The 25,970-nt window shown below is 42.5% G+C and overlaps 1 protein-coding gene across 5 annotated transcripts in view; it reads right to left on the bottom strand.

Moving 5' to 3' along the window:
* The window catches only part of VPS35L (VPS35 endosomal protein sorting factor like), an 85,281-nt gene that overhangs the window by 18,031 nt on the left and 41,280 nt on the right, over positions 1 to 25,970 (bottom strand). For all 5 annotated transcript variants that reach the window (XM_082200062.1, XM_082200059.1, XM_082200061.1 and 2 more), the window contains 11 exons: positions 24,113 to 24,224; positions 22,974 to 23,090; positions 22,042 to 22,095; positions 20,917 to 20,997; positions 19,893 to 19,955; positions 19,209 to 19,294; positions 13,232 to 13,312; positions 8,707 to 8,770; positions 8,061 to 8,159; positions 7,174 to 7,251; positions 6,787 to 6,901 (listed from right to left, as the gene is read on the bottom strand). In XM_082200062.1, coding sequence (XP_082056188.1) covers positions 6,787 to 6,901; positions 7,174 to 7,251; positions 8,061 to 8,159; positions 8,707 to 8,770; positions 13,232 to 13,312; positions 19,209 to 19,294; positions 19,893 to 19,955; positions 20,917 to 20,997; positions 22,042 to 22,095; positions 22,974 to 23,090; positions 24,113 to 24,224 — 950 coding nt within the window. The remainder of the gene's footprint in view (positions 1 to 6,786; positions 6,902 to 7,173; positions 7,252 to 8,060; positions 8,160 to 8,706; positions 8,771 to 13,231; positions 13,313 to 19,208; positions 19,295 to 19,892; positions 19,956 to 20,916; positions 20,998 to 22,041; positions 22,096 to 22,973; positions 23,091 to 24,112; positions 24,225 to 25,970) is intronic.

Below are 25,970 nucleotides of genomic sequence, written 5' to 3'. Positions count from 1 at the left end.
CACTGGGCTATAAATCCTTCCGTGGAGGCCTGCGCTATTTCCGCGTGTGACCTTCAGACAAGAAAAATTAATGCCCTGTTCTAACAGGGCCCAACTGTGCCTGGCTGCAGGGGAAATCACGCCTTGAATGTTTCCTTGCAAATGCAGGGTTTCCCAAAGGCCGCATGGTCTGCCTTTAGAAGGCTCCACATGGGCTCAAAGGATTGGGAGCACGCTCCCCACACCTCTCTCCATTTTCCCTTTTCTCCTTTATTGCATTTATATCCCACCTTTTTCTCCACGGAGCTCAAGGCGGCTTTCATGGTCCCCCCACCCCATTTAATCCCTACAGCCCTGTGAGACAGGTTAGGCTGAGAGGCAGTGACTGGCCCACAAGGTCACCCTGTGAGCTTAATGGTGAAGTGAGGATTCGAACTCTGTTCTCCCAGGTCCTACTCCAACACTCTAACCACTGCACCACACTTCCTCTTTTGCATAAGACCCTTTTTAAAACCAGCTTCTGGGGCAATTATGGATGCTATAAGGTATCTGTAATCATACCATGTTTCCTAAAAAAGTTCAGAGTGGTGTGCACAGCTCCCCCCTCCCTCATTTTATCCTCAAAACAGCCCTATCAGGTAGATTAGAGAGAAATGGGCTGGTCAGTGTTTCTCAAACTTGGGTCTCCAGACGTTGTTGGACTACAACTCCCACCATCCCTGACCACTGGTCTTGATAGCTAGGGATGATGGGAATTGTAGTCCAACAAAACAGCTGGAGACTCAAGTTTGAGAAGCATTGGGCTAGGTGATACATAATTAGGAAATCATGGTTTCCCAATTTGTGGACAAGGCATAAATAGCCCTGACAAGCGACCAAGATCTGCCGAGAAAGGCTGTTCACCTCCAAGAGTAAAGCAGTCGAAGCTTGAATCTCCCCCACCATCTACTAATAATTGCAAAACAGAGCAAGTAATTGTTTCTACGGTCGAAACATACAACCGCTTTTGGCCTCTGTATGATCAAGGAGAGTTGGAAAAGCTAGCTGATTCAGCGGGGGATGAAAGCCATAGGGAAGCCCTCCTCCCTGACTCCTCAATCACATCTCCGCCATTGAAACAGGACGCATTAGGGCAAACTGCCCATGAATTAGTACCTGATCAAATACAACTGGTTATCAGGACTTTAAGCTTCATTTTCAAGGAATTGGAGGGGATTTCTTTGTCATTGAACAAACTTTCACGGGCCCTTCTGGCCCATTTACCTTCCTCAACTGAGCTATCTAATTTGCATCAATCTCCTGTGCAGCTTGTAAGCGCCTTAAAAAGACAACCTGATTAGAAAACTCATCTTAAGAGCTCAAGACGCTGGCCGCCACTGCCCCAAAGGAATAAGCAATCCTTGATTTTTCAACCTAATAAAATATGTCTATCCATTTTTTCCCGTGACGCCCCCAGACTTAGGTGGAATAACCTGAGGATGGCTAGAGGGTACCTACGTGATTTGCTAAATATTCCTTTCTTCCTGGGCTAGGTGATACATAATTAGGAAATCATGGTTTCTCAATTTGTGGACAAGGCATAAATAGCCCTGGGACTATGCACTCCCCCCTCCTTTTTCATAGCCTCAAGGAGGAAATCAGAAGTCTCAGCTTCTGCTTTTAAAATGAACCACAGTTTCTTGGTATGTCTGAACTGCAGCAACTATGGTTTGTTTTAACTTTAGAGAGAACAAGCCAAGATCAAACCACGGCTATCCACATCAGCGATGAAAGCCATTCAGTTCCAAATGGGTCAGAGACTAGATTGAAGGATCTAATCAAATCTGGGGTGGGGGAGGTGGGGAAGAAGAGGCAGTTGCAGTTTATGCTAATGCCGCCTTTTCTTGGAATTGGAAAATATGCAGTACTAAAGCAGCAAATATAACAAGATGATGAAAAACATCAGGATTGAGGATTCTTCGTCCTCATTTCCGGGTGGCCCAGAAAAGTAGGCCAGCAGAAACACAAATATTTCATCTTGCTGTGCTATCAGATAAGGGTGGGGGCAGCTAGGAATATTAGATCAGCTATAGCTCTGTGCACTTTTGAACTCTGAATCCAGATTCGGTCAGCGCAGTTGAGCAAAACAAATCCCACCCCAATTTCCATTTTTATCTGTCCCTCGGTGAAATTAGTCATCCAAGTTAGTTGGATACCTCTGGCCATGTGGCATATTATGCTTCGAGCCAAGCAAAGTTTTAACAGCTCAGAAAAGCATTACGTTAGTGAATTTTATAAAGAGAAGTAGAATTAACAAATCTCTGTTCATTTTGCCCTCAGAGAGATTGCTAGCTTGGCCCAGCACATTACCCATGACAGGAAACATGTCTGGTGAGGATTCATCATTACTCTGCAAAGTTACACTAAGTCAGGGGCTCCAAAACTGTGGTTCATGGACCACAGTGATCCGCAAGATCCATTCAGGCGACCTGAAGCATGTCCACATTAAATATTCACATTGATTTTTAATTGCATTGCTGATGCTTCTTTTATTTCTTGTATTGTATTGTATTGTATTGTATTGTATTGTATTGTATTGTATTGTAACCTGAATTTTACAAAATGCAAATTATAATACAATAAAATACAATATAGGAAATAAAAGCAATAAAATCACACAACACCTAGCACAGCGCTTTACAATTGCTATAGCAGACAAAAGGGGTCATTAAGGGGTCCACCAAGAATCACCAACAAATTCAAGTGGCTCGTGGGGGAAACAGTTTGGAAGCCACTGCACCAAGAGATCCAGTTCAGTGTGCAGGGTCATGTATATATAGTGTGATCCTACACATGTCTTCTCCGGTCAAAGTTCAATTGAGTCCGATTTGCAGCTGAAATCTTCCAAGCCGGTAGGTAGCATTCTTTTCCATAGATCCCTTCCATCCAGATACTGCCTAGTCCACAGCCCACTTAACTTTTAGCAAGGTTGCTTTGTCACATGACTTTAGGACAAATTGCTGTACCCAGTACTGAAGAATCCAACTTTTTAGCTATGATACAGTTTGCATTCAACTGGCTGGCAAGGACTGCCTAGAAAAGCAAATACTCTGTTGAAATATAGGGCCAGTTTTGTTTCTCTCTGTCTCTGTCTCTGTCTCTGTCTCTGTCTCTCTCCCTCTCTCTCTCTCTCTCTCTCTCACACACACACACAATAAATAAAGCCAAAGCATCAGTCAATGACAACTGGAAGTACTTGCATAATATTTTTAGAGTAACCGTCTCGTGTGTTAATCTAGTTAGCAAAAAACTAACTGCAGACCCACAAAAATTTAAAGTATGGAAGATTTTTAGTACTATGTGCAAGAGCATCTAGGACCAGCATTAACACTGGGAGTGAAAGGAGACAGTAAGGCAAATGGGAGGTAACAGTCACAGAAGCAGTGGGCACACTTCAGACTTCCAATCCAATTTCAAGACCCTATATTCTTTTTTAATGAAGTGGGTGGCAATTCCATACACAAGCCAAGGGGATCCTTCAGTAGAATTTCAGGCATCCATTGAAGCCTTTGGGAAAAGGCTGGTTAGAACAGGGAAGGGCTACAGCTCAGTGGTAGGGCATCCGCCTTGCATACCGAAGGTCCCAGGTGCAATCCCCAGCATCTCCAGGTAAGGCTGAGAGGGACGCCTACCCCAAACCCCGGAGAGCAGCTGCCAGTCAGTGTAGACAATACCAAGCTAGATGGGCCATTGGTCTGACTCAAGCAGCTTCCTATGTTCCTTACTTTGAACAAGCAAAGGCACCCATTAATTATCCAGCGGGGTGAAACAATAGCGAATGAGTTAGTAACCACAGCAGAGGAATGGAGAATGACTTCACACTGTGGTCTCTGCTTGGTTTGTCTACAAACAAGCCAAACAAACAGAAAGTGCACTGCACTGACTTTGCAGCTCTTTTGTTTTCGCAACTTGCTGGGATGGAACAGCTCTGCTCTAAATCCCCAATGAGGCACACGGCATCACGCCTAAACAAAGAAATAAAAACCAGTAGCCTTGCGGTGAAAGCCTTAGTCAGCATCTGATGTCAGCATGTTTGCATTTACAGCTGGAACTTACTAGCACATGTGCAATTCTGACAACTTTTGTCATCTCCGGAAAGGGGCAAGATTTGACTTGCTTGAACTTGCACATGTCTGAAGCCATGCCGATCAGAAAGAACATGTCATACATGCACAGATTCTTCTATGCTCCACTCCCCGCACCCCCAAAACAACCTATGGTCAAACTGTCATAAACATACAATCCTACAAGTCTATCCTGCCTTAGAAAACACAGGTAATGATCAAAATGGCAAACATATGTAACTGGCCCTTCGCTAGTCACATGAACGACCAAATAACTTATTATGAAGCTGCCTTGCCCTGTTTTATTATTCCGCATTTATTTAGAGCTTATTTACCCTGCTCCTCAGCCAAAAAGGCTCCCAGGATGCCATGTACAATCAGAACAAGACAGTACCTTCCTGGAAGTGTACAAAAAAACCCAATGCACAACCGGAAAGGAGCTGGGAGGGAAGAAGGAAATAAAATTCAAACTCAATTTCTAAACAGTTGTTCCCATAATGACCAGGAGAGGCCTGGTAGAGCTACACCTCCAGCAAAGCCGATGAAATGAGCCTTGTTTGCTATCTCTTCCACCGAAGTAACTCTGCTGGAATGGCTGCCCCCAGATGGCAGCTGAAGGAGAGGAAGCTTCGTGCAGCCGGCCTGTCACACCAGAGCTGATGGAGGGAGGTCTGTGTTTCACCTGTTTAAGCCAAAGGTCCATCGAACACAATGCCTACACTGAGTGGGAGCAACACACAGCGTAGAGTCTATGAATCTAGGACAGAGATGGGGAATCTGTGGCCTTCCTGATGTTGCTAAGACTACAGCTCCCATCCACGCTGACCCCTGACCACGCTGGTTAGGGCTGATGGGAGTTGTAGGACAGGTGGAGATCCCCATCCCTGATATAGTAACATAGGCTGCAGACTTATTCCAAGTCACACCAATGGTCTACCTGTCAAGAGTTCAACGTACACTTGAGTAGGACGCTAGCAGAGACACATGCCGGACTGGAATGTTCCCTCCCTCCTGGTCGATCGTTTGGGAGCTTCATAAGCTTTCTTCAGCCCAGACATCACAGCAACCGATGCCAACAGACACCGGCACACTTAGGGATCCACAGAGTTTGCGCATCTTGCGTGACAGATCTCAGCAACTCAGCATTTTGGCTAATCTACTTTATTTACATACAAACACACACAGAGCACTGCAACATGGCTCCCTCTGTCTCTAGCATCAGACAGCAAAGAGGAAAATGAACAAAGGACAATTGTCCCACTTCATGGAACACAGTAACATAAACATCCTGTCTCTGTCACATCCCACTCAGTCAATATACCACCAGGTGATAGACAAAAATCCCATGACTGAAATCATGGAGCAGGAATTCTAACACTACCTAGTTCAGCACTATCTGCACATCGAGCAGTGGCTCTCCAGAATTTCTAAGAAGAGTCTTGCCCAACCACGCCAAGAGATGCTGGGGACTGAATCTGAGGGCTCTGGCATGCAAACGACCCACTGAGCTACAGCCCTTCCCTACACCATGTTGTAAACTCATTCTCAGAAGCGACTAACCCTTTACATCTTTCAACCATCACAACCCTACAACAGGAAAAAGAGCCCAGAGGGCAAATGTTCAGGACATCATCTTCTCAACTGTAAAAACGGCAACAACAAGAAGCCTTGTTCTACCAGAAGAAGGGTGTCACACACTCTTGCCTTTTCAAAAATCCTCCCAAAACCAGGCTGTATTGCTCTCCACTCAAAATGCATTTATAGAGATTCCTTGTGATATAACTTTTGCTGCATAAACCATGACACTGACACCTGAAGGGGTGTTTGGACTGAATCCAAGGCATCAGTTATGCATTGTTTCTAAAGCCTGAAGATGTTGTCCCAAATACATCTAGCACAAAGGAAGAGCTTCCACCAAAACGAACTCCTCTTGGAAAAGAAAGGTTGAAATGTTTTATGGGACTAAACATGTAGCAGTTAAAGACTTCTCTCTCTTTTTTTTTTTTACAGGCAGAGGAAGGTTTTGTTCTGAAGGAACAAAAACAGTCTCATTGTTAAGCAAATTAGCATGTCAGCATTAACGTCCTTACCACTTGCCAAAAATAATGCTAGAATTCTTAAAACATGTCACACGTTTATATGCTCTGCTTGTTTTATGTCTTGCCTAAAAGCAAAATCTAGGCTCTGAGTAGTGTTATTTAATCGTAGGTTCAGTAGCACTTTTAAGTAAAATGTGCGCATTCCTTAGATCCCAGAATTCCAAGCTCTTATCATGCTGTGCCTACACTCTTTCCGACTGAATTTCTTTTTTTTTACTAGCTGAATACTTTCCCTTAGCATGAAACACGGGAACATAGGAAACTACCTTATACTAAATCAGACCATTGGTGCAACCAGCTCAGTATTGTTCTAGAGTCTAGACTGACTGGCAACTGCCAGGGTTTCAGATGGGGGACAGTCCCAGCCGTACCTGAGATTCCAGGGGACTGAACCTGGGACCTTCTGCAATGAAGGGAGGTGCTATGACCCTTCTCCAAAGCATATCTGTTCTGTGCAAAGGAGCCATGACAAGCAAAGGCTCCAGCTCCTTCCCAACAGAACATTCAAAATTTTAGCAATCCTCATGTGTTCCCACTGTAGCTAGAAAAACTGCTTCCTAAAATAATAATTTGTTTTACAAATGAAGAAAGATCATGAGGCTTACCTTGCGAAAGGCACTGGTTTGCCAAAGCAATCTGTCCAGAGTGCAGGTAAAGATTGAGACGAGAAAATATGCTTGTCAAAGATGGAATTGTAATGAAGCAGAAGGCAACGCAAGCCTTAAAAAAAAAAGTAAGAAGAGTTTTCAAAGACTATTCTGAACGTGTCTTGAATCAGAGGTTTGGGGAATCGTGGCCCTCCAGGTGTTGCTGGGTGCCAAATCCCATCACCCCCACTTAAAATGACTAAAGCGTACTCAGAAATAGTGGGAGCATAAGTACAACCAGTCCCCTCCCTGGGGCTAAACCATGGTTTAGCGCTCTGGCCAAAACAGACCATAGTTCATGCAGAAAAAATAAGGATGAAGAATTCCTTCAGTTTTCACACCTACCCTGACAAATGCAGCTGTTTTTCTGGAATGATTCCCTTTCATCACTTTTCGCGTTTCCATCGCCAGCTGGTTCACACTCTGTTTTTAAAAGATTATGTTACCTACAGAAGCAACTCTGCAACTCAAACAATTCAATGATTTCTCCAGCAGAAGTCAATGGAACTAAATAAATAACAAATGTTCTTGTTTAACTGATATGAAATACAAGCTTCAGGGAAAATGAAAGAGCATACAGCTATAATGAAGTGCAAGGAGGGTTGTGCATACTATGTGCAACAAGACCAAAACCCCACAAATTTGCCTGAGTTCAAGGGCACATTCCATTCAGGTGAAAACACTTCCAGAGGAAAGCAGGGCAAGTGAAGGAATGTTGCCTGGGGAGAAGAGGTATGAGCTGGGAAGGGTTACAAGGGTCAGAAAAAAATGGCTGGGGGAGTGTGCTTTTGGCCCCTGAAAATTGAAGTCCTCCACCCATGACTTAGGGACAAGAATGCCACCTTTAAAAATTCAAAACTAGTTGCTGTGCTAGTTTAGTGCCCAGGAGCAATCAGTTTAGACTGAGGAAAAGTATATTTCAAATACTGTTTTTCCTACATGAAAGCAGGAAAGAGAAACACTGAAAATGAAGGAGGCAACTCAGAATATTCCCCACTAATGAGCTATCAGCTCATACGACTTTGCGCTTTTCAATTTGCAGGATGAATTCACCAGCAACATGCCAACTATCAATATAAAACATGATGTACGAATGCAAATTCTCTGCTGTTAAAATGCCAACAAAATTGACCTTGCTCTGTAATGAAATGCAAGGAATGACGGAATGCAGCAGGAAAAAATAGCTCACACAGCTCCTGAAGTCCTATTTCAACTTAAGAAAGTATGCTCACATGAATCAGCTGGACGAGAACAGGTTCCAAATTGCAAAACATTGATCTGGCTTCAACATAAAAACTCAGCTGCTGCTCAAAGTCACGGCCAAATGAAACCTGGATTTAAAAGATTCACAAAGTCATTTCTTATACAGGACTCTGGCATCCAGTTACCCATTCTTTCCATCTCATTTGCTGCAGTGCAGCGCTAACTCTTCCATGCAGTATTTACCGAGCAATGTGGTTCATATCACATATTTTTTTCTTTCACTTCATTTGACAGAACCTTTAGGAACACACAACTTTCTGATGCAATGGGGGCAAAACAGCAGCCCCACTGGATCAGAGCAAGAGGTCTATGTCACTTAGCATGCCTCCCCCGCCCCCCAGTGTAAAGCCAGATGCTGCTGTGAAATTCACAGGCATAATTACAAAGGCAAGCCCTGCTGTGCATCTTCCAGCATCCCGAGGTATACTGCATCTGGCCATGGAAGGTTTAATTTAGGTGTCATAATTAAAAGCTGAGGGCCAAACTACACATTACATCAGATATACTGTGCTTTCTTTTAAGCACACACACACTGCCAAAGCCAAGAACTAGCAGCCAGTTAAAAGCACAATTAAAATGCAGATTAAAACACTGACCAGCCCAGCAGATACTCACCATTCTCAAAAATCCATTTATCAAAGAGGCTAGCATTCGTTTTTCGTCTTCTAGTGTCAGCGCACTACAAAAAAGCATCAATATTTAAGAAACCCATCAAAAATAAATTGATGCTACATTATTATTATTATTCATTTCCTTTCTATACTGCTTTATATTTTTAAGAAAAACCTCAAATCAGTTTATAGCATAAACATGAGAAAACATGAGAAATGAGCCCCAGCTTACCCCAGGGTAGGGATGGGGGAGGAATCTGAACAACTCTGATTTCAAAGCAGATTCACCTGAGCTGATCTGGACAGATCATGACCTGGGGAGAATCCTGAGGACCAAACAAAAGAGGCTGGGAGGGGCACTTTTGACTCCCTGGCTTGAGGTTCCCAACCCCTGAACTACAGCATGCCAAAAGATGTCTGTAGAACAGAAAAGTCACACAAGCAATGTTTGAAATGCCCCAGTCCTCAAACACCTGCTTCACTTGACTTGCAGTCAGAATGGTGTCTTTCTACCTTGCTACCAAGTCCCATTTATCACAGGCAACTAGGAAGCTGCTCTATACCATTGGGTTCCTCTAGCTTCGTATGGCCAACGCTAAGTTGGCAATGGATCTCCAAACTTTCAGACAGGAGGTTTTTCCTATCCCTACCCGGAGATGCCTAGAATGAAACATGGAACCTTTCCATGCCATTAATGTGTTCCACACACACACACACACACACACACACACACACACACACACAGAGAACATAATAACAAGAAGAGGTTTAATACTTGTGCAGATCATGAACTAAAATGAGATCAGCAAGTGCAGCAAATTGTGCAACTCTCAATGATTTGCAAACTATGTTTTTACTTCTTTTAAATTTCACTGCATTGTGAACCAGGGAAAGTGGGAATAAATCTCTAGAATTGTAGAGTTGGAAGGGACCATAAGGGCCATCGAGTCCAACCCTCTGCAATGCAGGAATCTTTTGCCCAATGTGGGGCTTCAGACTACCACCCTAAGATTAAGAGTTTGCCAACTAAGCTATCCAACATCTACTGTGGGACAAAACTGTTTTGGAAAATAGTTTGAATCCACCCTGTAACAGTGAGCAGTCATTGTTTGCAAATTACCAATTCCAAAATTAATTTAGGATAGGGCCATAGAACACAGCAAGTGTAAACATCTGCACTGCAAAAGTAGCGCATCATGATGTGATACACTGGGCCAAAACAATAGCCATAAACTGCTAGGATATTGGTGGGGGGTGGAGGGTAGCAAATTCAGTTTCACATCATTAGCATTTAATTTGGTTACCAAATGGGGAGGTAATAAAACCATACACATTCTGATGAAAACGAACCACATTCAATTACAATTAAGTAATCCAGTTTAATCCTGGGCATGCTAGTCCCTGGTGTACCATTTTGCAATTCTCCTAGTGCAGACACCAGATGGGAACAGAGTAATTGCTCTGGAATACAAATTCAATTGGAGGGGAAGAGTGAACCTTCACCATGATTAGCTCATTAGGGTTTCGCCATCCAATACAGGCATAACAAGAAACTGATGGATGGTTTGGAAGATGCATGGAAGGGAGCACAGTGTCCCCAATAAAAATTGCTAATTTAAAAACATGACCGCAAAGCAGCTGTTTAAATGACACACACAGTGCTTTAGCTTGAGTAGAGCCCAAGCAGGAAAATGGCATTATCTAGTTCAACTTTTTAATCTAAAACACACTTTAACATTTGGGACTGCAATGCAAATGTTACAAGCACCTTACAAGCATCAACAACTCTGTAAGGCAAGTCTGTATTATCACTCCATATAGTAGACAGGGGGACTGAAGCTGGCTACTGTGAAAATAGGATGCTGGACTCGATTGGTTATTGGCCTGATTGAGTAGGGTCTGTTTTTGCTCTTGTGAAAGAGAGCAGCCTGTCTAAGGCCACCAAGCAAGCTCAGAGGGCCTTCTCGGTAGTGGCGCCCACCCTGTGGAATGCCCTCCCATCAGATGTCAAGGAAATAAACAATGATCTGATTTTTAGAAAGCATCTGAAGGCAGCCCTGTTTAGGGAAGTTTTTAATGTTTGATGTATTTATCATATTTTTAATATTCTGTTGGGAGCAGACCAGAGTGGCTGGGGAAACCCAGCCAGATGGGTATGAATATTATTATTATTATTATTATTATTATTATTATTATTATTATGCCAGAGGTGACATTCAAACCAGGGACTTCCCAATTTGCAGCACAGGTCACATCCACAGCATACATTTCAAGCATTCTTCTAGGGCTATAACAGTCATGGCTTCCTCTAAAGAATCCTGGGAACTGTGGTTTGTTAAAGGTGGCTCTGTGAGTGGTAGACTACAGTTGCCAAGATTCTTTGGGATAAGTCATTACTCTTACATTTGCTTTAGATGCAGGATTTGGATGTGACCTTTTCCTTAGTCACTATTTTTGCAAAGCTTTGCAATGCAGCTCCTTTTGCAAAGGCTGCGCAACCCAGTTGATGCAGGCTCTTACAGATGTTGCAGAATTATTTCAGAAACAAAGCAAGATTTAAGGAAAAAACTGTTTGGCGTTTGAATCCAACCAAGTTTCACTCTGAGTAAACCTCTTGAAATTGGTGGGTGCAAGTATGTCTTGTCCATTAATTTCAAGGGATCCAATCTGAGTAGCGCTAACAGTAAACACAACCCAGTATTGTTACGAGTGCATTTGCTAGAACTTATTGCCCTGGTAACTGAGACCAGATTAACACCTGTACCAGAAGCAGTGCTTATGAACAATTTCAACGGCTGATATTATTACTCCAGAACTTACTAATGATAGCAAGAATTATATGGATTCAGCACTAAAAAGTTAGTTCCATTCCTGCAATTAAGGAGTAGATGACCAAGAAATAGAAATCAAAACGTTGTTACTGTATGTCAAAGAAATAGGCTGCATGTTGAGATCCCTTTAGTCTAAAAATCATGTTTTCTGTTTATAGGAACAAGATTTATAGACATGGAAAATCATTTGTTTTTTAATGTGCTTTATTTATTTTTAAAAGTCAGTTTCTGCCTTTATTAGATAAAAGGACTAAGGAAGCAAAGATGATGCCAGAAACAATTAAGATTTTGTTCTCAGCAACACCACTGACCTCCTGTATTGATCTCATCACAGTGTCACACAGCAGTTTTGAATCTGGTGGCACTGTAGAATAGCAGGAAATGCAAGTTTCTTTTGCATCTCCCTTGCCCGTAAGTCCCACATGTTTCCAGGTAGGACTGGGAATGTCCTTCAGCTTAGCTTAGCTCAGTAAAAAAAAGTCTCTTCTCTGAAAGCCCACACATTTGCACATTTGCTATGATATGTAAACCAGGATCAGGGCAAATCCGGCAATTGTGACCAAATAATGGAAGGGAAATTAGCATGGCTGACATTTGAATGCAAATCTCTTAACTGGCACTTCTCAGAATAATGCGGCTATCTCTGAAGTTTGCACTTCTTCTAGCGTTGTGAAACAGTTCAATAGTGCATGTGCATAAAAGCACAAAAATGCATGTATTCATGAAAATAATTTGCAAAAATCCACCACACTAGGGAATAAATTGCTGACAAAAACAGGGATACCGTGGGAAATGCACACATAAATGCATGTGGGTTTTTGAGCAGGCCTTTAAATTCTTTTTGCAAAGCTGATGCAGATACGGAGGAAATGTGAACTTAAGATCAGAAGAATGAGAAACTCAGAGGAAGCAAGACCAAGATCCGTAGATCTTGTGAGTAATCTTCCCTCCTTGCCTGGCATTAAAAGGCATCTATCAAAATGCGCCTCCCTCCTGCCCACTGAAGCAGGCAACCAGCTGAGCACAGAGACTGCCCAGGCACCACAAAGAAAGAAAATGCAGAAATGACATTTCTATGTTTTCTTCCTGTAAGTTCATAGCATCCTTTTGGCACTAAGTATCAGGGGAGCAGCTTTTTGCTGGAAGAAGAGTACAAAGGAGTATCTAACAGGAGAGAGTACGCATTTCAAAATGGCAAAAAAAAGCATTTTAATGTGTTCTGTTATTTACTTCTGATATTTGTTTGTTTTTAAAATACTTGTCGGGTATAAGCATACCATATCAATATTGTATTGTTCACTGGAGTTGCAAGTGCTTTTTGGAGAGGCACTTTAACTGACACCTGCATCTCACAAAAGCATGTCATTTTATTTATCCCTTTTGACAGTCTTAACATTTATTCCCTGCAGCCTCTCTCTTGCTCCACCCACAACCCATTTGTTAAGAGGTGAAGTCACCAGCACATCCCAGATCATCTTCTCTTTGTTTTGCATTTAGAACAAAGCAACGTTTTAAGGAGCAAGCAGACCAGTGCTGGTATTTTGTTTTCCTGCACACAGCCCTGAATAAAAGCAGCATATGGAAAAACAGTTCTCCAACCCAGAAGCCTTGGCCTCAGAACTGATCACAACAACAACAACAACCACAACCACCGTTTAAAATGAAATTCATTATAGGGAGACAGCGAAAAAACCTTACTTCACAGAATCGTGCATTGTCTTGCACACATGCAGAAGGGCATTGAGGATGACAGGGTCCTTGGTTGGCTCCAGTTGGTGCCTAAACAACACGTTCGGAAAAACAAGAATGAAAAATATTATTAGCAGTAAGGTTGAAGCTGTGATCGTTTAACATGGGTTACGCAAAATCAGATTGGGGAAGGGGGAGGAAGCATATACACTTAAGCCCCTTCAGCACTGTGCAATTAAAGCAGTATCACACTACTTTAAACAGCCATGGCTTTCCCCCAAAGAATCCTGGGAACTGTAGTTTGTTAAGGGTACTAAGAGTTGTTAGAAGACCCCTATTCTACTCACAGAGCTACAGTTCCCAAAGTGGTTTAACAATCAATCCCTGGAAACGGTTAGCTCTGTGAGCGGAATAAGGTCTACTAACAACTCTTTGCACCCTTAGCAAACTACAGTTCCCAGGGTGGGGGTGGGAAGCCACAACTGCTTGTAGTGGTATGATGCTGCTTTAAAATGCACAGTGCAGACAGGGCCTTACTTCTGAGTTATGTGTGAACAGCTCCGCACCTTGTGCTACTTACTGCTGTGGTGAAGTCATTGCAAAGTGATTCTAGCACATACATTTTTATTGGGGGGGGTATGGTGAATATTACTCTTGAAAAAGGCATTTAACAACTCGGAACCAGTTCAGAAGAGTGAGCTTCCTTCTCGGGATAAACTGCTAGACCATGCCAGAAAAAAGAATGTAAGTGAAATGTCCCCCATGCAAAGCTGAAGTGACAAAAATAATCATGTGGTAATGTCAACCATGTCTTGCAAACTCTCCAAAACTACTTTAAGGACAATGACGTGGGCAACATAACAACCCCCATCCTCTGGGACACAATGAAAGTGGTCACCAGAGGAGCCTGCAAAAAGGAGAGGTCATCCTTTAAAAAACACAACCTCCTCAAAAATTGGTAAATTAGAACAAGACATTGCGACCCTCTCATCACACTATAAACAAACAGGAGCCAAAAAAACTCCTTAAAACTCAAAGAACAAAAAAGAAGGGAAACTGACTCTCTAAAAATCAATAAAACAATGATTAACATCCTATACGCTAAACAATGCTTTTACGAATATGGAGGGAAGAACTCCAGACTATTAGCAAACAAATGCAGTTGGGGGGGCACTCAAAACAGAATACACTGTGTCACTAAAAAATGACAGTAACATAACATCCTCCACCAAAGAAATAACCTCAGAATTTGCTGAATTTTACGCCAATCTATACATCTCCCGCAACCCACCTGCACAGGAAACCAGAAGATTCCTAACAGGGCTGACCATGCCAACCTTAACTGCAGAGGAACAAGAATTCATGGAGAGCCCTATCGCCCCAAAGGAAATAGAGGCAGTACTCAAAAACCTGAAACCACACAAAGCCCCAGGCCCAGATGGATATATGGCACTTTGACATTCAGCAATACACAGGAAGTTCTGCATTTCCATCCAGTGCCTTCAACTGCCTAGAAGCTGCAGGAATACTTAGCATGGTAATTAGCGGTTCTTTCCATCTATGCGGCTTATGCTTTCCTGCTGTGTAAAAGGTCTTGTCATAGAAAATAAGCATTCACTTGAAGTGCTCTTTGATTATAGGGCATTAAAAGCTCTATATACTCTATTTACTGCACAGCAAAGGTGTGACGAATGAACAAAAGAGCTCCGTAGCTCTCTCGCACAACTCCTGATCTGGGGGAACAAAAGTACAATGGAGCCACTGCCATACAAGAGTTTGCCTTAGGACTGGGGTCACCGTGGAGCAGACTTACCTGACGCTTTCAACCCCTTGATCTTAAAATGGTGGACTTGGACTCACTATGGGATCACAATCTGGGTCTAGCGTGGGTCACCACAGCACTACAACCACCAAACAAATACAGTGGTACCTCTGGTTAAGTACTTAATTCGTTCTGGAGGTCCGTTCTTAACCTGAAACTGTTCTTAACCTGAAGCACCACTTTAGCTAATGGGGCCTCCCACTGCCGCCGCGCCGCCGGAGCACAATTTCTGTTCTCATCCTGAAGCAAAGTTTTTAATCTGAGGTACTATTTCTGGGTTAGCGAAGTCTGTAACCTGAAGCGTATGTAACCTGAAGCATATGTAACCCGAGGTAACACTGTATACGGTTGTTGTTTTTTTAATGTATGCGGTAAAAATACATGTGTGGGCTAAAAGTGGGTCTAAACTACTGTTTGGGACTGCAACTTACCTACGGGACCGCCTCTCCTGGTATGCCCCACAGAGAAACTTACGGTCTTCAAATAAAAACATCTTGAAGGTCCCAGGCCACAGAGAAGTTAGGCTGGCCTCAACTAGAGCCAGGGCTTTTTCGGCCGTGGCTCCGATCTGGTGGAACACTCTGTCACAAGAGACCAGGGCCCTGCGGGACTTGACATCTTTCCGCAGGGCCTGCAAGACAGAGCTGTTCCACCTGGCCTTTGGCCAGGGGACAACCTGACTCCCTCCCTTGGCAATCTTCGCGGAGCTCTGGCCCAATGGTTGCCAGTGGCTTGAATTAATTAATTTTATAATGAATGGTTTTAGAGTGTTGTTTGTCCTGTACTTTTGTACTGTTTTATTGTTGTTAGCCGCCCTGAGCCCGGCTTCGGCTGGGGAGGGCGGGATATAAATAAATTTTTTTTTTATTATTATTATCCAGACCAGATAAAAGAAACTACTTCTTCACACTATAGCAGCCTTCCTCAACCTCGTGCCCTCCAGATGGATAGCTCTGTTGGTTAGAGCATGCGCCTGATAACGCCAAATTTGCAGGTTTGATCCCCGTAAGGGACAACTGCATATTCCTGCATTTCAGGAGATTGGACTATGATGATCCGCAGGGTTCCTTCCAATTCTATGACTTAAGATGCTGTTTGCCCCCTCCCCCCCCCGAAAGAAAAACCCTTCCATGAGTAAAAAGGGAAAGTACACAACCCCAAGCTGTAGTCAAGATCTGGCCCTAATACATGAACCAAGCCTGAGATCGCAAGACAATCAATAATTAATCTGGAGTGAAAACAAGACAGAAGGATCAAAGGTAATAATAAATTCTGGAAGGTTTTGAAAGGGACAGCTAATCTGAGGAAATTTTATGGAACACAAAAGGTAAATTAAGCAGTAACTGAGAAGGAAAAGACAAACAGCAGACCAAGCACACTCAAATCCCACCGGGAGGAAAATTTCACCCCGGGGCAGGCACACACAGACAGCTGGCACACGGTCCACAAAAAAACAACACACAACAGGCCCGAGAAAGTAGAATCAGACAGACCATAAGCACAGCTCAAGGAGATGCCTTTTAACAAAGGCAGGAAATGAGCTGGCGTTTCAAGGGGCAGGTTCCACAGTAGCTACCTTGGAATGCCATCATTTCCTGCTGCTAAGTAAGTACTAGGATGAAGACAACCTGCTTGGAGATGTCCTAGTGCCCCCTCGAGAACTTTGTTTTACTTCAATTCATTCAAGATACTGAATGCCATAACAAAACTGCCCATTCACTGAATTACAGAAGAAGAAAGAGGCAGCAAGGATGACAACAGCCCGATTCAGAGTGACCTTTTTATGCAGGGGAGGCTGCAGAAGAATGAAATGCCCTTGGATGGGTTAATAGCCTTGGCTCTCCTAACTCCAGGCTGTCATGCCCCAGCTGAAAGGAGGGAGGAAATTGGTTAAAAAAGAAAAAAGAAAAAGACATCCAGCTTCTAAGAAAAAAGGAAACTGGATGAGGTCAACAGGCCCCCTATTGCATAAAAAGCCAGGTCTCAGCGGGAGACCAGTAGAGAACCTGAATGGGGGAGAAGAGAGAATTCAGCCTGGCTTACATGACAGGCACCTCCTAGGAAGAAACACAGACTGCTCTATGAAATCCAGAGTTTGGCCAGTAGCATATAAACAACAATGCAGCAACCTAAGAGACTGATCCTGAGACCCAGTTTTGTTGGTCTTTTGGTTGAGATGTCCAAAATGAACCAACAATATAGCTCTAAAGACAAAGATGACGAAACTGCAAGCCAACGTTAAGATTAGGGAAAAAAGTGTTGCAAAGAATAAACTGTCACAACGGGGACAGGGAAGAGAAAATAGAACACAGACTAGATCAGTTGTTCTTGCTAAAATGTGCTTCTCATACGGGTGTGGAGGGCACTTCCTGCCAGCACAGGCTAGTACTTTTATTTACAATAATTTATAATGCCAAGCCAATCAAAAGTGCATGTGAGAGTTTTATCATCCATCACTCCTGAACTGACACACTACCGCACAAATCAATGAGATACAACACTGCGCTCTTTATAATGGATTGAGGAAATTAAAACAAAAGCCTCCAGTTAACATTTCTGCGAAGTGTTTTCTCAAGACTCCGTTGTCACCACTTAACAACGTGAACCTGCAGTCTAAATATCACAAGGCGATAAAAAGGAAATTGAAGCCGCTTGAGAAAGAATGCATTCAGCACTGAAAAAGAAACTATTTTGATTTTGTTTTAATTTAAAGAAGTGCTGACTTCTCTGCAGTGGAGCCTGTAAGGCCCAGATGCTCATGTGTTTGCATCCTGCTATCACAGCGGCTGTCAGTGCAGCAGAGAAGCATATGGCAAAGTATCACCTTCAACCTATTCAAGCTGCTGCACAATGAGAACAAATCTAGCAGCAGAAAGGTTTCAGCCTTTCAAAATGAATTAATAGATTAATATCCTTTTTAAAAACCAACTTGAAGAGGCATCACCAATTAACCAGGAAACAGGTTTTGTAAGAATATAAACAAGCAAAATCCACACAGAAATACTGCAATGCACTCTCCCTTCCTAAAAGGAGAGTCCCTCTTCTTCCCCACTGACATACATTTCCCTTTTCTTTTCCAAATGACAGTCAACATTCCATGGCAAATGCACATGCTCATTCATAACTGGGCAGGGAGTAGGGTCTCCCTTGGGGTTTTTGGTTGGTTTCTATTTTCATACTTCCGAAAACCCTGGGATTCTCCCAAGAATGTTGGATACCTCTCCCGCTTGTTTCTAGGTGGAACCTGTTTTGGCTCCATTTCTGTTGGTGCTCACTGCCAGAGTTTGCTTTTGTAAGGAGTGACAAAGCCTCCAGGATGGCAAGCAGCCTCTGAAAAGGACCATTTCCCTCTTCACTTTCGCAGATAGAGGTATGTCTCTTCTAAGATAGTTATCAGCTGCAATATATACCTGTACCATCTGAAAACTAGCAATATGGGGTTTCTTCTATTATTTAATCTGTGGCACTAATAAGCAGAAAATGCATCAAAGATTTTATTTTAGAAGCACTGGGGTCACACCCGTACCATACATTTAAAGCACATGAAACGCACGTGGCTTCCCCCAAAGAATCCTGGGAAGTGCTAAGGGTGCTGGGAATTGTAGTTCTGTGAGGAGTAGGCCACAGTTCCCAAGAATCTCTGGAGGAAGCCATGTGCCTAAAATAAGTGTTAAATGTGCTTTAGGTATGACCTAACTCTGAAGTGTCTGTATTTAACACAAAAGTACATAAAGCTTGCCACACATACCTATTCAAGCCATGGGAAAACAGGAACCACCCTCCATAACTGCCTGAGTATCAGCTTTGCAGCAAATGTGCATTCAGACAACAGGGCCTTGCATTTCTGTCTGCCCTTCTAGATCTGTTTGTTCACATTCAAATACACTGCTGCCTTGAATCCAGAATGTCTAACTGCAAAACATACTTTAAAACATAGCAAGACTACCCTAATGCAGTTCGTTTCATAATAAGCTATTTATATAAACATCAATAGGAATTATACTGTATTTAAATGCTCTTTTTAGACTAATCTTTAGTGTCAGCAGAAATACATTTCCAATGCCAAATGGACTGCAGACCAATTCACTCTGTTGCCCTTAACAACCCTTCAATAGATGGTCTAGAGTCTCTAGAGTGCACTTAATCAGAATACTTTATACTTACTTAATAAAAGCTTCCATGATGCACTTACAAACCTCCACTCTCACACTCTCTTTCTGGAACATATCCAAGAATGGTAAGAATTTCTCCTAAAAAGTCAACGGACATACCACCAAGTTTAGGTACTTACAGCTTGAGCTAGCCTATATTTGCAGAATACCTTGCTTCATCTTGGGGGGCATGCAACTATGGGTGGGAATAAGCGCCCTGGGAGTCCAGGCATGCATGCTAACACTGAGCTACAGCCTCTGCCAGCTACAAAATGGCTGGGGAGCCGTAAGACATTGGGGACAAACAGGCAAGAGACAAGGTGTTGGACAGAAGGAGTCAGAACCGTTGTTTAAGGAAGTCATAAACTATTTTGAGAAGCCTTTGTGGCTGTGGAGCAGGATAGAAAAGCAAAACAAAGCCAATCTTGGTTTGGGTCTGGCTTTTGCCCATATGCCAGGTTCGTTGGGCTCTCCCAATGACTGCATAGTGAGAATGGGGTGAGCAGATGACAAGAGTAATTTATAGCTAAGGGTGGGGAGGACAGGAAGACCCAGATCAGCCAAATTCCCATTATTCCAGTTCTGGCACAGCTTTTGCTCCTCTGCCTAGCTCCCCTCAAATTCTTCTGGAATGACCGACAAGAGAAGATGGAGGTTTGTATGGATTTGTGGTCCTAGTAGCTGTGTGGAAACTTACCAATGAAAAGAGAACGGCGAAGTCATGGAAATAGGTGATAACCTTCTGAATTATTGACTGGAGCTAAAGAGCAAGAAGCAGGAGAAAAAAGACACACACAGTAAAGAAAGTTCCTGTTTTGTCAAGTGTGGGGAACCTTTGGCTATCCAGATGTTGAACTACAACTCTATTCAGCCCCAGTAAGTATGGCCAGTGGCCAGGGGAGATGGGAATTGTAGGATAGATAGATAGAGAGAGAGAGAGAGAGAGAGAGAGATCAGGCATGGCCAAACTTGGGACTACAACTCCCATCATCCCTAGCTAACAGGACCAGTGGTCAGGGATGATGGGAATTGTAGTCCCAAAAAACCTGGAGGGCCAAGTTTGGCCATGCCTGAGATAGATAGATAGATAGATAGATAGATAGATAGATAGATAGACGATAGATGATAGATGATAGATGATAGATAGATATCTGGAGAGCCAAAGGTTCCCCACAACAGCCTCATGCCAACTTTTACCCTTTCATTTAAATCCATGGGACTGTATCCACTGCTACTCAAAGACTCATTGAAATTAATGGTTATGATGAACACAGGTTTGTAAGATTCCATTGGGTTTACTCTGAGTATAACTTAGTTGGCTACATCCCACTGCTTCTTATTCAGTCTTTTATCAATCATGAACAATAAGCTTTCCTCTTCTTGCTGACATCATTTAAAACAATTGAAGACTATCAACAGGTCTCCTATCTCTATATTTGCTCTGGGCTCAATTTAGCTCATTGGCCTTACATGGTTCACAGTTACCTATTAAATCAGATACACACCTTTCATTTACTTGCATCAAACATTAGCCAGAATTCTCAAATAACAGTCCTGCTCAAAGTTGAGACACTGAAATTAATGAATCTAAGTCAGACATTTCAAGTAACGCCAATGGCTCTCGTCTGAACAGAACCAGCACTGGATACAACTCTCACTGTACATTTTAGTCTGAACAAAATTCTTTGTTTTCTTTTCTCATGGCTGCACTCTTCATTTACCTGGGGGTAGGCCTCTTCAAATGCCCGATCTGGAGTCATGTGTTTGATGACATCCGCCAAAACTGTATTGACCTCACGCTTCTGAAAAGGGCAAGTTAAATGCCATAAGGGAACAGTAGTGAAATAGTCATGAATTCAACTTATCAAAACCATACAAAACAAAGACTATTACATTACCAAGCTAAGCAACTAGAAGTCTTATTCCTACACTGCTAGTCCAAGTATTGGGATGCTTTTGGAATCCAGAGAAATTGTTGTTATTTAAGGTCAACGAGCTAGGATTAATTTGAGCTTTAATCATAATCCATAACACCAACAAAACGCAGGTACACGGAGATAAGAGTTTGTTTGAGGGGACTCTGTGTGCTGCTGCAACGGTCTGCTAAAACTCTGCAGTCTATGTCTCCTGTTACTCAGGTATAAAAAGGGAAAGGCTGCGTAAGGTAGCATTACAGCATCATATGAAGTGAGACACTAAGTGAGCATTTAGCACCACACTTAAGAATTATCTCGGTGTCCGGCAGCATGCTGTCATCATCACAAAGAGGAACTGGGCTACAGCCAAATGGCTAGATAATAAAGATCTAGAGAGAGTGCGCATGAATCTCTGACTCCAATACAAACAAGGGCTCCACTGTGCGGCACAAATAAGAAAAAGATCCCTTTATCATAGAATCATAGAATTGTAGAGTTGGACCCTGAGGATCATCTAGTCCAACCTTCAATAAAATAAACTTCAACATCTTTTAATGCCAGAAGTTTCATAACACTCTCTTGTTAAATCACAGGAGTCTTAAGGAAGTGAAAGTTAAAACTACAGTCGTACCTCAGAAGTCAAATGCCTTGCGAGTCGAACATTTTGGCTCCCGAATGCTGAAAACTGGTTTGTGAATGTTCTTTGGAACCCAAACGTCTGGTGTGGGTTCCACAGCTCCTGGTTGGCTGCAGGAGCTTCCTGCAGCCAACTGGAAATCACGCCTTGCTTTCTGAACGTTTCGGAAGTTGAATGGACTTCCGGAACAGATTCCGTTCAACTTCCGAGGTACGACTGTACTCTCCTTATACAAGAAAGATATACAAATACTCTAAAAACAAAAACATTTACATTCTTAAATCTACACATACCGTGAAGTGTCTACAGGTATATTCCACCCAGATTTCTGCACAGTTGATATAATCCTAAAAATCAATGAATGGACATTATGGTTTCAAAGCAGTATATCATATTGTATTGAGTTTTTAAAGCAAGCTCCACACCCCGTCCTAAACACACTACTACAATCACTCCCCAATGATACAATAATCAGCTTGCTGAATTCTTTTTTTTAAAAAAAAAACTTTAATGTAACTGAAATGTAGTCTTTATATTGCTCTGTTCTTGAAACAAATTATTGAAATACTAGAAGGAGAATCTGGCTAGTTCAGTGGTCCCCAAACATTTTTACTCAGGGACTGCTTGAAAATTGGGAGGTCCACTTTGCAATTTCCCTGCCTGTTGTAACAATTGTAATGCACTGTGCTTGTTGTTGTACAATTTGTAATTGCATTTTTATTCCTTCTCTTATTTCTCACATTGTATTACAATTGAATTCCACAGAGTACAATATACCGTATTTTTTGCACCATAACACTCACTTTTTTCCTCCTAAAAAGTAAGGGGAAATGTCTGTGCGTGTTATGGAGGGAATGCCTACGGGTGGCATGCCTGCGGATTTCCCTCCTCTCAAAACTACATGCGTGTTATGGTCAGGTGCGTGTTATAGAGCGAAAAATACGGTAATCTAGGATAAGTAACAAAATACAGCAAAGCGACAATAGCAACAATCAATACTTATATTTCATAAGCTGCTCCTACCATTCATAGTTCCTGCTCCCACTATTCTTCAGACACACCACAGACGACCGGAATAAAGCTCACAGACTACTGGTGGTCCATAGTTTGGGAGCTCCTGGGCCGGGTAATACTCCCACGATGGAACGTGCAGAACTTGCAAAATATTTATTACAACAGTACATGGCTACAGCTGTGCCCAACTCATATCCTACCAACAACCCACCTGTGGGCTCTTTAACTTTGTGATAACCTTCCAGGCTTCATTTAAGATCTGAAGTCGATCTCCTTCTGGAGGGTCAGCTAAGGCCAAGTTTCTCCCCAAAGAACGAAAGAGAAGGTGCTGTGAAAATATGAGAGTGTCCGTTCAACCATATCTGTTAGCTCAGGGATGATGCACCCAATGTGATCCTTGAGGACTGGGGATGATGGGAGCTGGAATTCAACAACATCTGGAGGACCACTGGTGCCACCCACATCCACACATTAGGGATTTCCATTCAATTTAACCGTAGCACAGCTTGCTATAAAATGATTTTGGGGTGCAGAAGAGAAAGACATAGGGGAAACGAGATCATCCCCAGTGCCTGAGGTTACAGGAATCTAAAACTGAAATCCTACGGTTGGATCCAGCCACTTAGTTGAACTTAGCCATGGCTGACTGGTCGCACTGAAATAAATGGGACAAAACTTAGCCTATGAGATTTTTAAAAAATTAATTCTGCATCAAAGGCAATTCTTCTGCATCAAAGCCAAAAAGCACCCCCCAGTTCCTTCTTTTTTTAGATGAAGCATTGTTTTAGATGAAGCATTTTTTAGGAGAGGAATTCCTCCTGTTTGAGCAGGAAGTGGAGGTACCTCTTCTAAGATGGCATTTGCCACCTGCAGATTTTATTATCTGCTGTACAATTACCGTAATCAGAAACAGTATTTTAGTTGCTCAAGATATGTTTGAATCTACAAACTGACTAAAATATTACATCTCTTCTGCAAACCAGTTAGCTCCCAAGACAAAAGACAGCCACTGGCAAAAGAAAAGGGGTGTTAAACAGATGTATGATCCAAATAAGTGCTCTTTGCACTTATGTGACCTCCTTGCACTATTGCCTAGATGAGGGGCAAGGAAATCTGTGTTCCCCTCATCAACCACAACAAATATGGGCAACTTTCAGAAATTATTACATGATCTGGAGGACCACAGACTCGGACCTCATGGCCAAACGACACCATTTCCATGATATCTGGCAGCAATTAAGTGTCATACAAAAATATTTATCTATTGCAAAGTTATCCCGGCAACTATAAAGCATGACACTGACGTAAGCGGAGAAGGTGCACAGCAAGAGGGGAGGGGAGGAACGTTACCTTGGGGAAGCCAGATTCGTCACACTCCTTAATCATGCCAATAAAATCCATAGACCTGGCAGCAATAAATTCGGCTCTGAAGGCGGACATGACTGAATTCAACAGCAAGGCACTAGAAGAAACATCCAGATTAAGACAAGATATAAAAGGAAATGAAAAGGACTTTAATTTTATTCTTTACATTAGGGCACACCCAGACTAGCAGGACTGTTGCACAAATCAACCAATAATTGCACAAGGAGAATTCACTGCATCCTATGTCTGTTATTTCCCTCCCATGCATAAAAGCAGTAAAGATTGGGGGGAAAGTAGGAATAAAGATTTAATCTATCATCACAGATTGGGGGGAAAGTAGGGATAAAACACTTCCACAATAGATCTTAGCAGAAGTCTTGTTCTGTTGCCTCCTTTCCAGATACTGCCTTGCCTCTTTCACTTCATGATCCGAGTTGGCTACTTTTTATTTTTTTAAAAATCTATGTCACTGTGGCCACAGACACTTTGCTAGTTCCTTTTCAGAGAACGTTCAACCTGGCTGGCGGGCAGTGGGTCCTGAGTTTCCTGTCCCTTTCCGCTCCTTTTCTTTAAATGAAAAGTGCTTGTATTAGGGGTTTCATTTGGTTTTTAAGACATTGTATACAGAGCAGTTGGGTGCCGTCATGACCTCTGACTCGGGCAACTATCCAGACACAGAGATGGAAGCTGATGAGATACCAGCTAAGGAGCTGAAACGAGTTCAAGGCTCTGAGCTGTTTGCTGGAGATCTGGACACCACTGTTAGGTGCCAGGTGAACACGTTCCTATTCACCTATGCATTTTGCCCTTAACTGGTGCTCATCTTTTGGGTGGGGATGGAACATGTCCTTGTTGTGCTATAGCAGGATGAGTCCTTTTCGTTAATATTTTTTATCTTCTGATGCATTTAAGATTCAGTACTGTATGCTTTTTTAAAATAATAATGGCCTGTTGTTTTGAGACATCCACCCCCCCTCCCCCCAGTAAGGGACGAGTGAATGTAACAAATGAATAAATAAGTGCCCACTAAAGGAAATCTGAGGAAGATGTTTTGTGAGCTTCTGCCCATCAGAGTAGGCACGGCTGGGAAAGACTGACAAATGGAGTAACACAAAGGCACCTTTGTAACGTTCACAAATGTTCACAAAAGGCGAATCCTTCAAAAGGGCCCAGCTGAAGGAGGTTGACCACAGAGTTTGTTGACTGGTGTGTGTGTGTGTGTGTGTGTGTGTGTGTGTGTAAATTTGTTTATTTGGGTTTTTCAAATTAAAATTTTACAATAACGTATCAACAAGGAATCTCCTGGACTTCCCTCCTCCCTTTTGTGGGTCCTATTGCCAGTCCTTTTCTCCTGAATATTTTCTAATAATCCAAATCTTTTGCATCTCCATTATGTCCAAAATTCGCTATTAAACTACAAGTGTTATTCCAATCCCACTAACATTTTTAGCTGTTTACAATGGTTATTAAGATAGATTATAAATTTTCCCCATTCCTTATTAAAATTCTGGTCCTCTTGATTTCTGATTCTTCGGGTCATTTTTGCCATTTCAACATAGTCCATCAACTTGATCTGCCATGACAGGTTTTTATATAAACACATCCACACTTTTCTCCGCATAGAGGACTTCCCTAACCCCACCACAGGACTCAACAGCAACATCCAGCTACCAATGGAAAAAGAAAAAGGAATGTTTTGAATAAACTTGTCCCGCCTCCAATGTGGGACAAGGAGCAAGTCTTCCCCCCTCCCCACTGGGCTCCAGAATGAAGCCCCTTCCAGTAGGACTCCTGTAGATTTAAGTAAGGATCAGGACCATTCAGAGTTCCCAAAAAAAGCCTT

The sequence above is a fragment of the Podarcis vaucheri genome (genome assembly GCF_965113315.1).
Source record: "Podarcis vaucheri genome assembly, chromosome: 14".
Classification (NCBI taxonomy): Eukaryota; Metazoa; Chordata; class Lepidosauria; order Squamata; family Lacertidae; genus Podarcis; species Podarcis vaucheri.
Note: the sequence above shows the minus strand (reverse complement) of the source record. Positions and strands in the feature narration are given on the sequence as shown.